Raw genomic sequence first — 16349 nt, 5'->3', positions numbered from 1 at the left:
ATGGTACTGAGTGTTCTTCTAGATCCAAACATCGAGTGAAGTATGAAAGTAAGGCAGGTGTTGCAAAATGACATTTGATGTTATAAAGAGATGTATGCAGATAAAAAGAAGAAAAAAACTGTGCAAACTAAGCTGATCAGTTATTTTTCAAAATAAAAATACAGTACATACTTCACTTATATTCTTTTAGTATGTACATACTGCAATAAAAATCATTTCTACTGTATTTACTAGTATTTTTCATTTTTATCATTTTAGTTTTTTTTTGCAAGAACTTTGCATGCATGAACTTATAGTAAACAAACACCTATATATTTTTGCAACTCCACCCATATAATCAAATTGTCGGAACGCATTACATTAATATACATACTAATAATACCTCGATCAGCACGGTATTTTTTTGGCACGAATTAACCGCACTATGCGAGGTATTCCTGTATTGGTATGGCTCCAAGAAAGTGGACAGCTTTGCCAATCACAGATAAAATTAGGATTCTGCAAAGCAATAGATAACAGTGTGCATTCTAAGACTGACAATGCCAAACAGTTCGGCATTCCTAAGAGCCTGTACACTATTCTGAAAGATCGGAAAAAGACTGAATCTAGAGAAATCTGCTGCACCAGGTAGCATTCGAAGGATTCAAGCACAAAAGGCAAAGGTAATCTTTTAAAAGCTCAGGTTGAATTGTTTGCGCATCAAATGGATATTGAAGAATTTGAAAGTTCAGATGGATGGTTCCAGAAATTTAAGACTGTCATGAGCTGTGTTTCAAAGAAGTGTGTGGGGAAAGTGCAGCCATGGACATTGATGCTACAAAGGAATGGAAGGAAAATCATTTCAAAAATGTTTTGCTGACATACAACCACAATGACATCTTAAATGCTGATGAAACTGCACTCTTTTTTAAATTGCTACTGAATAAAACATTTACATTTAAAAGCAAGAAATATAGTGGCAGAAACAAGGCCAAACATGCTGGATTTACTGCCTTGAATGATGCAATGTGTGAAGTTTCGCATGCTTCTTCCTCTATTAATTGCGATAATGGGGAAGAAATATTTGAGCATGTGTGTCATCACCTAAACTTACAGGAAAACTTAAACTTCAAAGATTACACAGAAGTGGATGTGGACATTGAATGTTTCTTCAAATTATGCATGAATGAAGAGGAACCTGCTGTGGCTGAACAAGAAGTTTCAGTGAAAGATGCTGATGAGGAACCTGCTGTGGTTGAACAAGAAGTTTCAGTGAAAGATGCTCATCACGGATTAGAACTTGTACGTCGATATTTTTCGTCGATTAGAACGTCGATATTTTTCAAGTGCAGCCTAACTGCAAAAGTGAAATAAATGCCGTCGCACACATTCACAATTCTCTTTTAAAACTTGCTATACCATTGAAACATCGTATTTTGACAGATTATTTTCAAGAATAAAAATTTAATTGTAACCTTACTCTGCAAACAATGAACAATTTACATCATAATTTTCTTGTTTAATACTGTAGAACATATAAATAAGATTATATTATATTGTAATACAGTGGATTCCGGTTATTTGGGCCACCGGTTAATCGGGGCAGCTGTTTATTTGGGGCAAATCTTAAAAAACAGAAACCGATTGAGAAAATAGCCAGGGTTTACTTCGCTTAATTGGGACAGCATGCCGTTTAATCGGGGCAGGAGACCGCAGCACTGGAGATTACCCTACGATTGTCTCCGACGGTACCACGTGGCTCGGTCGAAATTCTGGAGGTCACAACCATAAAACAATAAAAACAATTAGCAGTCACCTGTTTAATGGGCTTTTCTGTTAGTGAAATCTATCATAAACGTACAGTAAACTCGATCTTACTGAATTTGCGATAATACCGACAGCTGGAATTCTGTGGGTTATTATGGTGAAATGTGTTTACACTTCCATGAAATCTTAAATCATATAAAAAAATTAATTTTCAGATCTTCTCTTCATTCCTATTTTTAAAGCTTTGTAACTCGTTACTCGGTTCTCACTTGCGCGTATTGTGTTACTTGCAATTTGTGTTTGCTGTGTTCTTTGTTATTGATTGCTTATCTTTTGACTGTTTTAAATTTTAACCTCTCCCCACCCACAAACATCAGTGAACAGAAAAGTCAACTAGTTCGTATGTACGTACAGTATGTATTAATTATTCCGATTTTCACGTATCATTTAATTTTTTAATTGGTAAGGTAATAAAGGGTAAATTTGTGCTTAACATATCTTTGCTTTTATAGCCTGTGGATAATATTCCTCATATTTTCGCTAATTAGAATCGATTTAATAGAATTAAAATTCAATTCACAAACGTGATTACAATGACCGGCGCTTACTGCACATCGTATAGTGAACGGTATTTTACTATGGTGAGTCCATCGTAAAGTGATTCGATTGTACAGTGAACCAATTGTAAAAAAAAGGGGAGGGGTTACATTGTATTTTTAACTATTTTAACTATTTACGTGAAACTTCGGATAATTGGGGCAGCTGCTTAATTGGGCCAAAATGCACTAGTCCCGATGTGTCCCAAATAACCGGAATGGACTGTAGTAGAATTACATTAAATGTTCAAGCTTTTACTTGTTTTTTGTTGCTGATTTTATGAATGATCATATAACATCCTTCCGATATAAAGGTTGTTTTTCTCATTCCCTTGGGGGGTTGTTATATAGAGCTTTGGCTGTAGTACATGAAATTTTTATTTTTTTAATGAAAAACTAAGGGGCTCTGCACCAGCTGGCTTTTCTCGCCAACCACTTTGCAAGCTTTTCTACATAATATGTAGATGTATGACAGAGTAAGCCAAATCTTTTCTATGTAAAAGACACACCTATCAAAATGCACTGATTGATATCTAATCTAATATATAAAAGAAAATAGAAAGTGTAAGAAAAAACTATAAAAAGTAAAACTGTGTGAATGTTGAGTGAATGAAAGCTATTATTAATTGCATGTTCTATCTTAGCCTCTTCACCAAACAGATTGATGGCTATGCAGGCCCTCAGGAGTATCATGGTTATCAAGCCAACATCATGCTGTAGCTTTTCCTAGCTGGCATGGTGTGGGATGCTGACACTGGCCATTAGGGTAACCCCCAGGCCAATGTGGGACAGAGCTGCAAAAAAGCACGTTCCACCATAGGCATCTCTTTCCCTATGTACTTTTATTCCTACCACCTGAGGAGGTTGAGTCTCCTTCACCCACCCTGTTTGGCCCCTACCCCCTTTTGCCAGGTGGCTCACCCCACCACCCACTTTCAACTCCTACCCTCTGGACCAGGATGAGCATCCTGTATCAGGGGTCCCATTACTGTCTCCCCTTTTAAATCTGGCAAGTGCCTAAAGTACTGCCCCCATCTGTTCTCTATCCCTTTTATCCCACCCTCTTCCTATCTCCCCATTATCTCCTTTCCAATAAAAAAAAAATTTTTTTTTTTTTTGGGCTCTCCTTAGATGCTTAGGCTACCCTGGGGTTTGCCCCACCAGAGCTTTCTTCTCTCCTAATGTGTCCTGGCACACCTCCCTTGGGCGGTGATGGAAAACTGGGGGAGGGGGGGGTTAGTGGCTCTCCACAGACTCCCAGGCTATGTGGCCAGAGGAACAACACAACCCACACTAATACTTCACAAAACATTCACTAACACACACCCTGACCTTATGCTGAGTATTGTATTCTACACAGAGTAAAAATGCGGAGTTGGGGTAGACCCCCAGTGCCACCAGACAAAAAACACTATGTCACTATGATCGATAACTAATCAGGAAATGATCTATGTAATTATTTACCTGTGCATTTGTAGTGCGTGGCATTCTCAAAGTCGAATAAATATCACTATGTAATTATTTACCTGCATTTACATAGGTCACTTGGGAAAAGGCCTTTTGCTTTGGGTTCCATAATGCATGAGGAATATTGTTGCATCCGAAAGAGCAGGATTAAAATATTTACAAACTATACAAATATTTCAAATATTTACAAATATGCAATATTTATTAATATACAAAAAACGTTACAATGGAACATCAAATGTTAGACAGTGAATCACATGCACGAGGATGGTGAATGTTATGGAGACAGTTGTCAATAATTAATCGCATTTGAAGTGACGTAATTGCCTCGCTCTCTTCTCCCATTGGCTCGAATAAATATCACTAGAAGGAAAACTTTTTTAATGTGTAGAGAGATTTGAAAATTTAACAAAAACAAGATATTATAAGTGACTTGTACATAAAAAGTAAAAATACACATACACACACATAGCATATATACGCCGGTGTTCAAAGAAAGTGCATCACCCCTTAAAATTGTAATTGTCGTCAGAATAACATAAGTATATGGCAATATTTTTTACAGATTGCATCAGATAAGATTGACACGGGTAGGTGATGACGTAATATTGCATCAGCTGCTACTTTCAGCTATATAAGCATGCTCTGCAAGAGTTGCAGTCATTCCTTGCTTGTGTCAGGATGGCAAGTTACATGCAGTTGACACCACAAAGAAAGAGTGCTATTGTTGCTTTAAGTGAGGAAGGAAGTTCTTCCCGTCATATTGCTTATAGAGTGTGTAGTAATCAGTCAACAGTGAGTAGATTTCTTTCCAAACTCAAGAATACTAGTTCTGCTGATAGGAAAAAAGGAACAGGACACAAACGAGTCTCTACACCAAAACAGGATTGTGTTTTGAAGTACTTATGCCTTAAATACTGTAAAGCTTCTTCATCTGAGCTGAAAAGAGAATGGGCAGAACATACAGGAGTGGTAACAAGTGCAGTAACAGTCATAAGACGGCTCTTCAAAAATGGACTTGTAGCCGACCGTCCTAAGAATAAGCCCCACCTCACACAAAAAATGAAAAAGGCCCGATTAATTTGGTGTAAGGATCATGTGAAATGGACCCCCGAGCAGTGGAAGCCGATTATTTTCTCGGATGATTTAACCTGTATGGCTCTGACGGGAGACAAACGATTCGCTGTAGACGTGAAGAATACCATCCAGACTATGGTGTCTACAGTGAAATTCCCTACCAGCTAAATGATACGGGGGTGTATTTCGTATCATAGAGCAGGTCACCTGCAGTTTATAAAAGGTTCCGTAAATGCCAATGGATACCTGGCTATATTGGAAGGCAAATTGCTGCCAACCGTTAGAGACTATTTCAACCTGCCAAGTAACTGCATCTTTCAGGATGACTCTGCTCCTTGTCATTGGGCGAAAAGTGTAAGTAGGCACTTCTGTAGTTACTTCAGCTTCATTTCTGCATTCGAGGTCTGACAGTAATGTGTTTACATTTGTTACTGGTGAAAAAATGGTTGGAAGAATGGTCCATTACAACTCAGCTGGCCAGGAAACAGCCCAGCCGGACCTGAATCCTATAGAGAACTGTTGGCATCATGTGGAATCTGCAGTTGCCAGAAAGAAACCAAAGACCCTTCGTGAACTTCAGGAAGCCATAATTTGTGTTTGGAACCACAAACTATCAGTTGATTATCTTCAGAAATTGATCTTGTCAATGCCTTAATGGTGTGCTGCTGCCATCAGGGCCAGAGGCGGTTCAACTAAATATTAGTTTGCACCTGGTGAACTTTGAATTTTGTTTTCCATTTAAAATAATAAACTGAAGCAAACTGAGGGCTTCTGATAACATTTCAGCCATAATTGTAGTGCTTACCAAAACTGTTGTATAAAGGTTGCAAATACTCATTTTGGAATATTTTGAGAGCACCTGTAAAATATTACTTAGCTTTGTCTTAACTACTAATAAATATCTTTTGTTTATATTACAATAAAGATAAATTTACATTTGTGATGCTAGTCATTAATGTAACATACCATCACGAAAAAGGGTTAGAAATGTGAAATTCCTAGGTGACGCACTTTCTTTGAACACTAGTGTATATTATTTTTACTGTGCGGGGGAAGAGCAGCTGTGAGGTGTAGTGCAACCACTAAGCACAGAAAAAAAGAAGTTGTGCTGTATATGGACAAGTGTTTTCACACAATTACTCTGTGAAAAACATAATTTAAGTTCAAAAATTATATATCTGTCAGGTGCAATGCACCTGCTATTAGGTTGTACTGGGTTCAGAACATTACAAGTATCCACTATGAGCTTAGTTAAATCAGAAATACATATGAAAAATAAATAAATACTTATACAATGCAGAAGACTGGATACTAACCATTAGTAAATCTGCTTGAGAAATAGGTTCTGCAGAAAGAATTTTATCAGGTGCTGGAACATCAGTTAATAGATTTCTGGGATTTTTATGCAATAATCGTTGGGGAGGGACAGCATTCATTCTTTGAGAGTATAGACGAGCTCTGTCTAAATATTCTCTTTGTTCTAAATGCGTATTCATAGCCGAGACATCAATAATATTACTAAAGGCAAAAAAAAAAAAAAAAAAAACTAATATAAGATTAATGCAATTCAAATGTTTATATAAAACATTACAATAAAGATAAATCAATATTATTCTATATGAGGAGGATTAAATAAACTCTTAAGTGATGCAGAATGAAATGTGTGTCAAAAAATAAATTTACATTTTTAGTTATACATTAAACTTGCTGCTGCAGGAAAAATTAAAGATCACATTCATGTTGAAAAATATATGTGACCATAAAATTCTAAATAAGTTACACCACCACCAATAATCCAATCAAACCTTTAATTTGTTTGGATTTATCTACATAAATCCAAACTATTTGTTTCCAATCATTATATAGGGCATTTCCTTAAGGTTTTACCTGTCAGAGCTGCTTGACAGTTGAAACAACTACCATTCAATTTCAAATCAGATTCCTGTTGGTAAAACAAACCAGTTCTGAGAGTTTGCCTAGAACAGTCAATGGACTTTGATTTTATCTGGACTTATATGAACTACCAATATTTTTTTTTCATTTCCTCACCTTGTTTTCATATTTTTTATTTCAAATATCACCACATACAAATAAATGTCTATTTTACTATCCTCTGAAAATCATTTTATAATTCATCCAGAAAGATTAAATATTTGTACAGAGAATGTACACAAGAAAGTTTTCATCTTTCTATCTTTACACTTCTTGATCCTCTCAAAATTTCTCTTATTCTGCCTGAGTAATTTAGAATTTGAGTTTTCAGCTATGGTGAATGTGTGGTTGGTGCAAGTAAACATTATACATTTTGCTCATCTGAATCTGCATGACACCACAAAATATGCAAAGACTGCAGAAAAAGTATGCTCTCTCTCTCTGAGTGATGTGAACTACTGATCATTATTATTATTATATAATATTGTAAAAAATGAACCTCCCAACTCTTTTTTCTGATAAGTGCAGGAAGAATGTGAAGAGATATCCTTTACAGAGATTCAATATTTGAATTAAATAAAATTAAAGAATAGTGGTCTGTAATTATAACTATGTACATGAAGATGATTTTTATTATTACAATAATTCATAATTCTTATTTCATGACATAAGTACTATTTTAGTTCCAAAATATTTGTGAAACAAATAATTCCTTTTCAGTCATACTATTATATATTACCAGTACTATCAAATCAGAAGCCCTATTAACTATACACATATTTTATGAAAATTTGAGAACTTATGAAATTGTCTATTATAGCAAGAATTAGAAAACATTCATTTTTTTTTTTTTTTTTTACTTTGTGCAAATTAATTCATATAACGTACATAGTAAAATGATTAAAAATAGATATGAGAGTTAAGGTTTGAAACAGGTCAGGAAGATGGATGCAATGAACAATATTGTAGCTTGCTTACTTTCTTTTTTATTTTTGGTTAAATAATAATTTCAAAAAATAATATAAACACAGAACTGATATGCATGAAATATTAAGAAATGGCAAATAATTTTGGAAAAGTGTAAAGAATAAGAGTTTATATCCATATAAAAATGAAAACACAATACAGGTATTTGATAAAACTAACAAACAAAAAATGACTGAAGGTAAATGCAAAAAATTCACAGATCATTGTTATATGAAATGAGTAAATATTGCTTCAGAAAAATAGGAGAACAACAGTAAACTGCTACAAATAAATACAACATTTTTTCCCTCTATTCTAAGAGATTATAAAATAGGAGGTTAGGAATTGTAAGTGAAATATAACATGCACACTGATGTTGCATAAAAAGCAATACATAAATATATAACACTGGGTACTGAAACCTAATTTTCACATTCTTCAGTTGTTTTTTTCAGTATAATAAATAATAATATGAACACTAAACACTATGGTTTTTTTGTGTATAGGTCATAGGGTGGTAAACTGAATTGATAGTATTACAAAAGCTTCAGCTCTTAACTCTGGCATTTTTTTCCCTTACCGAGGATTTATGATCTTACATCTCATCAAATAAGTACAGACAGTTGCATATTAAATAAATAAATAAATAAAAAAAAACACTTGAAGAAATGAACTGTATAATATTCTAGTCAGAATGCTTCACATCGTAATATCAAATAAAGTAATAAATAAAAAAAGATTAAAGCACACACAAAGCCATTCACAAAAAAGCAACCATTAAAAAATAAATTACCATGCTGTCTGGTGTAAAATCCTGTTTAATGCAGCTTGTTCATCTCCTTTTTGGTTGTACGGCACTTTGGGCTGGGTCCCATACTCATCACTACAGAAATCATATAATAAACATGCAAGGAAAAGCATAAACTGAGTTCAAAGTATCTATCAAATTAATAACTTAGTTAATTTAAGCAATGAATGTTAGCTATGAATGGATCACCTCAATGTGCAATTTTAACATATTAGGTGCCAAAATGCTTTTCTAAATTCAAAATAAACACATGCTGCTAATCTGTCATTTTTATCTCATTAAAACTGAAATTAAAGGAAAAAAAAAAAAAAAACTGCAAAATCAATGGTGTTCTGTAATAAATTCATCCTAAACAAAATTAAAAAAAAATTCATGTGAACAATCCGAATGAGACAGATGTCTATTTTTAAACCAAATAGACCGTGCTGAAACACCATAAACTAATAAATCAATCATTCACATTTTGAGACAAGTGACGTGGAAAATCAAAAATCACTGAAAATAGTTTCCCAGTTTAAGTTTCCAGACTACATCATATGGTAGCTTACATAAAGATTCTAAAGTTTATTTGAAAATTAGAGCATACTTGCACAATGTACAACAGGTTAAGATGAAGTAAATTACGAAATTTAGAAATACAGTAAAATGCCATACTTATAAGCCATCATTTCTTTGTATACTTTCCCATTAAATATGCCTTTGAAAGTCTGCTTTCTCACTGTTTGCATTGTCTTTATTAAATACAAAGAACATGAAATTTCACTTTTTGTGAAAAGCTCATATCTAACAAAAACAAGATTAGAATACATAAAGTGATGATCTAGTGCCCAACCAATGTACACCTGTGCACCATGTAAAACATGTTTATAACTCGAATAATTTTGTATAAGTTTACTGTATAGTTTTTAGATTTTGCTATTTTTTCCCCCTTTGTAAAAGACAACTGAAATTTACTCCAGAATTTTTAAAGCCTGAATGCAATTTATCCTCATTAGAAGATGAAAAATAAATCAATCATTAACATTTTGAGACAAATGACATGGAAAATCAAAATTCACTTTGAAAAAAAAATTATTTCCCAGTTTAAATTTCCAGACTACATCATATGGTAGCATGGAAAAAGAGAGAAATTTTCTACTGAAGATGATATTCATATTTTGTATAGGTAGATCAGATGTTTATTTGGTCAAAAAACTTGGTTTGTCTCCATATTAAATATGATTATCTTCTTCTTCTTTAATGCTGCCGAATGGCGTTTGCGACTTCGGTTTGATATTGTTCTCTGTCTAGTGCTGCGTGTAGAATTTGTGCTGTTGAAATATGATTATAAATATCACATTATAGTTTAAAAAAAAGTGTACACCTATGGCTGAGACAAGAAAACACATGGAAAGTTCTAAGTATTAAAAGAATGGTTTTAAATATGATTTTAGTCTTTTTAACCACTTCATTTTTTTAAATCTTATTATTTTTCATGTATTAAAGGAGTAAAATTAAAAATAACTTGATTTTTTAATTTTCTATGGTTTATACTTTTCTGCAATTTTCACCCTTTTAACTCATCTCCCAAAACAACATAAATTAGGGATTTCACTTGTATTAATGCTTATTTAATCCTAATTATGTGCACATGAATGCACACAATAATGTAAAGTACTCAATGTCTATAGCAGGGCCATGCTGAACCTGAGGCAAGAATGAAAAATTGCACCTTACTCTTAATCATGGCAACATTGGCAATTATTCAATCTTTCTTTTAGCACCCCTTTCAAATTTTAATCTGAGGCAAAAGCCTCATTTGCCTCACCCTCAGCATGGCTCTGGTTTAGAGAAGTAGGTATGGCCAAAGTCATATGCAAAACAGAAGCTATAAAAATGGAGAACTACAGCCATCAGAAGCTGCCAACATGGATCAGAATGTGGAGCTTATGGAGTTATTATTAGTATTAATAGTGGCAAATGATGCAAGAGAGCAAGCTTATACAGTATCAGTAAAAAAAAAAACAAACCCCTAAGTGCCCCTATTCATTTCCTCCACTAATTTGTATAGTTCTGTAAATTTATTCAAACTATCCACTTCCACAACAATAGATGGTAGCTTGTTCCAACAATTAGCCACCTGTTGGATGAAGGCAAAATTCTACACACCTATTCAACAACCATACCTTCCTCAATTTGAATTCATCTCCCCGCATGCATATAGCCTAAGCAAGAGGAAGACTCCCATCAGCACTGAGTTTGTTCAAGTCATTCAAAGCCTTGAACAACTCAAGCAGATCACCTCACATGTGCCTAGTCTTCAGATGCTGCAATTTGCAGAACTAAAGCCTTTCTTGGTAAGACCATTTCTTTGTTTACCTCACCAATCTTGTTTCCCTTCTCTGTACCCACTCCAGCAGCTCTACATCTTTCCTAAAATGAGTTTTCTAGACCTGCATGCAGTACTCAAGGTGTGGCCTAACAACTGCCTCATACAATGGGATAATCACCTCCTTATCCCTGCTAGCAAACTTCCTGTATTTTATTGACAAAATCCTATGAGCTGTCCTGGCAGCCTGTCTGCACAGATAACTTCATATTAGACTGCACAATTACCCCCAGTTCCCTTTCATTTTCCACTACCTGAGTACCACACATTTGATACATTACTCTGGGATTACAGCTAAGCATATGTGCAGTACTTTGTATTTGTCAATGTTAAACTTTAATTGCAATTTCTCAGCCATCTTCTGCCTAATTTTTCTAGATCTTGTTGCAGCAGCATACCTTCATTAACATTATCCATTATTAACTACCCTGCCAACCTTTGTATCATCTGTACACTTAGACATTAAGCTTGATATACCCTCATCAATATTAATAAACACAGAAAACAAGAATGGGCCCAGCACTGAATCCTGTGCAACTCCACTAATAACATTAGTCCATGAAGGGCAATTTGGTTTTGTTATTTTATTATTTTTTTTTCAGGAGCATTAGCAACTAAGGCCATATTGCTCCCGGGATATACGGTGGTCATTCACTGACCTTTCCGCATCCTCTGTATTTGGTGGTCACGGGCTCGAACCCCGGCCTAATCAAGAAGCGCGTGCTACGCACTGCTGCTCCTGGCTACAGAGGCGCCTATGAAGGGCAATGTCCATAATGTCCATTTATAACCACTCTGTGTTCTTCCACTCAACCACCCCCTTATCCATAGCAATAACTTTCCTTTAATGCTACCCTGCTCCAATTTGTACAGTAGTCTTATGTGCAACAGTATCAAAAGGTTTCCTGAAATCCAAGTATGATATCAGAATTATTATTTGCATCATAGTATCCAACCAAATCGGTCAGACAAGATCTCCCTTTAATCCATGCTGACTGAAGTATAACTGCCCTCCTGCCTAGAAGGTCCTGCATTACTTCATTAACTCCATTATTTTCCCTGCAACAGAAGTTAAGCTAACAGGTCTACACTGTTTGACTGACAAATGCATTACCAGTCATTTGTCACTGCAGGCTCTGAAATTTTTATGAATCTTCAAAATATTAAATGTAGGACAACAATCAAGGAATGATTCAAAAGACTATGGGATTGTTGATTCCTGAAGAGGGTGATGGCCCAAAACATTAGCAGAATTAGCTATCAATGAATCCACTATCTACAAGGAAATCATGTAGTGCTAGTCTTTGTGGTACAGCTGTAGCTCATAAACCATTTACTACAGGGCCGCATTAACAGTACGGCCAATCTGGCCATGTCCAGGGGCCTCACCCAAAGAGAGGGCCTCATTTTCATTTCCAAAGTAGTGATAAAATTTTCTAATAATAATAATAAACCAAGTAAACGTGTAATAAAAGCATTCTTAAACAACTTTAAGTGTTTAAATTTTATTCTTGTACCTTTTTATTGTACAATAAATAAGTTAAAAGTTTCTATTAAAATTGTTTTTATTATTACTTTATTTTTCAAGTCAAAAAACATAAAATATTTCTGACCTCTTAGTTTTAATTTTTATCAAGGAATTATAATATAAACATAAACACCTATGTAGTATTTGTATTTATAGGTATGTGTGAAATATATATATATATATATATAATAAAGGGGCCTCAAATTTAAATATGGCCGGGGAAGGGGCCTTAAAATCAAATATGGCTGGGGGCCTATTTCATCCTTATTCTGGCCCTGATTCACTAGCTTTTGCATAATGCTAATAGATCTGAGCACTGCTTGGAGAAGTATACTACCATCAGTTTTGGTCTCTGGAATGTTGAGGAAAAAAAAGTTCAATGGAACAATAAGTCATACTAGACACTGTTCAGATCTGGTTAACATCAAGCACAAATTTCATGAATGCATGTAAAATATTATTTGACAAGTTATGTCATGGTAACAGAAGTCAGGAGGAGGTGGTCTGAGTGTGCAACTTCTCATAGTTGGAGTAGGGTATTATGTGACAGAGAAAGCCACGTTGTAGACTGACATCTATGCTATCTAAAAAGTAACAATTTTATGGAAATGAATCCTTTTTAACAGGGAGGATTGTAGGAAGGAAAAGACAGAATTAATCTGATTGCTTTTTTTTTTTAACAGAAGAACATTTTGTTGGGCAGGTCTGTAATTTATATAATGTTAATAGTTCTTCAAAAAAATTAAAGGTCCAATGAGAAATAAACCTTATCTTTTCTAAAGACCAAAGCATTATCAAAGGAACTTTCATAATGTTGAGGCCTGTTTCTGTCAGAAGTAAAACAGGAAATTAATATTTAACACATTAACCTCTGCAAGATATAGTATTTCATTTCACTTGGTCCATGTGACACAACAATTATGTCATTGTTTGCTTTACTCTTCGAGCAGTGTGGATCTACTGTAGTATTACAATCAACATATTCTTTAACATAAAATGAATCTGAATGGCTTAGCAGAGCCAAATGATTTTTGTTTCAATTTTTTTGGATAGGTCATGTACATTTAAAGGATATATGAAGTAGATAATATACATATCCTACTGTATATGACAAACAGTTCATTGTCATATAAGTTAGTGCATTAGCATAATTTCTATATACAGTAAACCAACTGAAGTTGTTCAGTGGCATCATTACATATCTCATATTGTGAATGCCTTCACAACAAGTTCCCTATCTCATTATAACCCAAATAAGTAATGCTTTCCCGGTAGAGAAGACTATTGTTACTTATTCTCAGTGGGTACGACTACCCAGATGGCCATTTCAGGGCTATTTGGTCTTGCAAATAGCCCTGAATTTGAGTTGAATGGCAAAACAGCTGACAACCAGTTGTAAATTAATTTTACAATATGAGAGATACTAGTTCGGGTGTTAAAAAATACAGCATTTTATAAAATATTTAAAATTTTTATTAAAAATTAAAATACATTAAACCAACCAAAGTTGTGCAGTGGCATCATTACATAACATTTCATGACAATAAGTACTGCAATCCATTAAGAAAAGAAGAAATATTGGTACACTACAAGCAATCGTTAAAAAAACCCAAAAATTTTGTCTAGTTCTTCCTTGAATTTATTCAAACCACCCACTTCCACAACAGATGGAAGTTTGTTCCAACAATCAACAACCCACTGACTGAAGGCAAACTTCCACACATCTATCCTGCAACCATCCTTTCTCAACTTGAATTCACTTCCTGTCATGTATGTAGGTCTCAGAAAGAGGAAGAATGCTATCGACATCAATCAGACCTAAAGGTGCCTAGTCTCCAGACACTGCAATTTGTAGAACTGAAGCCTTTCTTGGTAAGAACACCATTTCATTCCCTTCACCAATCTTGTTGCCCTTCTCTGCACCCATTCCAGCAGATCTACATCCTTTCTAAAATGAGGCCTCCAGACTTGTATACAATACTTAAGATGCGGCCTTACCATGGCCTTGTACAAAGAGATAATCACCTTATCCCTGCTAGCAAAGTATATCATTAACAAAAGAATCTGAGCAGTATCAAAAATATGACAGTTCATGATGCAATAGTGGGGAGTTTCATGATGCAATAGTGGGGAGTTTTCATGTCATAAAATGAGTAGTATCTAAGGAAATTTCAGTGGTCAAAGAAAAAGGTCAGGGATCTAATTACAGGAGTGGAGAGTGAGGTATTTCTTGATCTCTATAAACTGGAGTTATTAAAAATGCTAACTGATACTAATGCACTGTGGGAAGCATTTAAGGGATTTATCCTGGAAGGTACAAACATATTTGTACTAGTTGAGAAGTATTGCAAAAGGAAGACGCAAAAATAGAGCTGAAAGACTTAATTAAGGTAAAAAAATAAAAAAAGCACAGGCCAGTCACAGTCTATTGCATCACATTGCTTCATATGATAACTATGTACAAATATGTAATAAAACATACTGATAGGGTAAAACTTGCAAAAGCTGATAAGGAAAATTTCTGACAAAGAGAAAAAAAAATTCTACTCATATATGGCTGCAAACAGGCTGCCATAGCTGAGTTGTCAAATGTAAGAGTACAATAGTAGATGTGCTTAAGTTTACCATAGTTCTAGCCTATGTGATTGCTAAATACAGTGATATTCTTGTATTCTATATCATGTGAACTCCTCTGACCCTATGTGGTCATCCCCAGAATACAAACAAAATTTAATTATTTTTAAAGCAGACAGTAAATTTGATACATCCCCTGCAAGATCAAAGTGGTCAGATAATTGATAACTTAACTGATATGGCAGCCAAGGTGAATAAGTGTTTTGCAATTATCTTTACTGTTGAGAACACATTAGTGCCAAGGAGGGGGGGGGGGGAGAGTAGTGAAGCCAAGTTGAACTGTTGTAAGATAAGTAAAATAATGATATCAGAGAAATGCCTATCTAAAAAGCTCCATAAGGGACACTAAAGAAGTGACGGGCAATTAGAGATCAGCGAGTTTCACTCCTATGGTTGGTAAGATTATGGAATTTATGGTTAAAGGTGCAATACTTGTCCACATAAACAAGAATAGTATCCTAAATAGGTCTAAAAACGGTTTTGTGAAGGGTAGATCTTAACTGACAAATCTGGTAAATCACTATGATCAGCAACCTTTCATGGAGTAGAATAAAATGAAAATAAAATAAAACAAATCTTGATAACTATTTACAATAACCTGTATTTACAAAATTAATATACGTATTACAATATTAAAAGATTAAAACACAAGATTAAAATGCATTAAAATATACTAAGTTAAAAGCGATAAAATCCCGTAGCTTTCAAAGGCTTCAGCCTTCTTCTTCAGCAGTACTCTCTATTATTCAGTACACCTTTAAATATCAGCAGAGTAATGGTAGGCATCACATGTTTCCATTCTCACGTGTTCCGCTCTCTTGCATTGTGGAACCGGAAGTGGCTCGAACGGAAGTCGTACGGAACCGCTCATCCTTTTTTCCTTTTTTAGGATAATAGTCTCTAAAAGGGGGTGAATCCGTACACCCCTATCCCTATTAATGTTGGTTGTAGAGCTGATCCGCAAACTCTCGAGCCACTTACGGTCCCAGAACCTATGCGCCCGATCGGTGATAGTGGCATCGTCTGGGGAGATCTGGTGTTGCTTCTCCCAAAAGTGTTCGGCCACGGCGGACTTATCATATTCCGCATTTCTTATTGCTTTTTTGTGTTCCCCCAGACGATCTTTGAGACGACGTTTTGTCTCCCCTACATAACATTCCCCACAATCCGGGCATCTAATATTATATACGACCCCACTAGCATCCTCTTTTTGAATGGGGTCCTTAA

The 16349-nt window shown here is 34.9% G+C and overlaps 1 protein-coding gene across 2 annotated transcripts in view; it reads right to left on the bottom strand.

Annotated features, from left to right (window-relative positions):
* The window catches only part of LOC150090623 (ragulator complex protein LAMTOR1-like), a 56595-nt gene that overhangs the window by 9294 nt on the left and 30952 nt on the right, over positions 1–16349 (bottom strand). Inside the window, exons 3-4 of one of the 2 annotated variants that reach the window (XM_090379122.1) lie at positions 8578–8667; positions 6203–6404 (exon numbers count right to left, since the gene is read on the bottom strand). In XM_090379122.1, coding sequence (XP_090235248.1) covers positions 6203–6404; positions 8578–8667 — 292 coding nt within the window. The remainder of the gene's footprint in view (positions 1–6202; positions 6405–8577; positions 8668–16349) is intronic. The other variant, XM_090379132.1, reaches the window with a different exon arrangement.

The sequence above is a fragment of the Mastigoproctus giganteus genome, chromosome 1 (genome assembly GCF_048544385.1).
Source record: "Mastigoproctus giganteus isolate SK-2022 chromosome 1, ASM4854438v1, whole genome shotgun sequence".
NCBI classification, from domain to species: Eukaryota; Metazoa; Arthropoda; class Arachnida; order Uropygi; family Thelyphonidae; genus Mastigoproctus; species Mastigoproctus giganteus.
The sequence above is the reverse complement of the archived record's forward strand: the minus strand, read 5'-3'. Positions and strand labels throughout refer to the sequence as shown.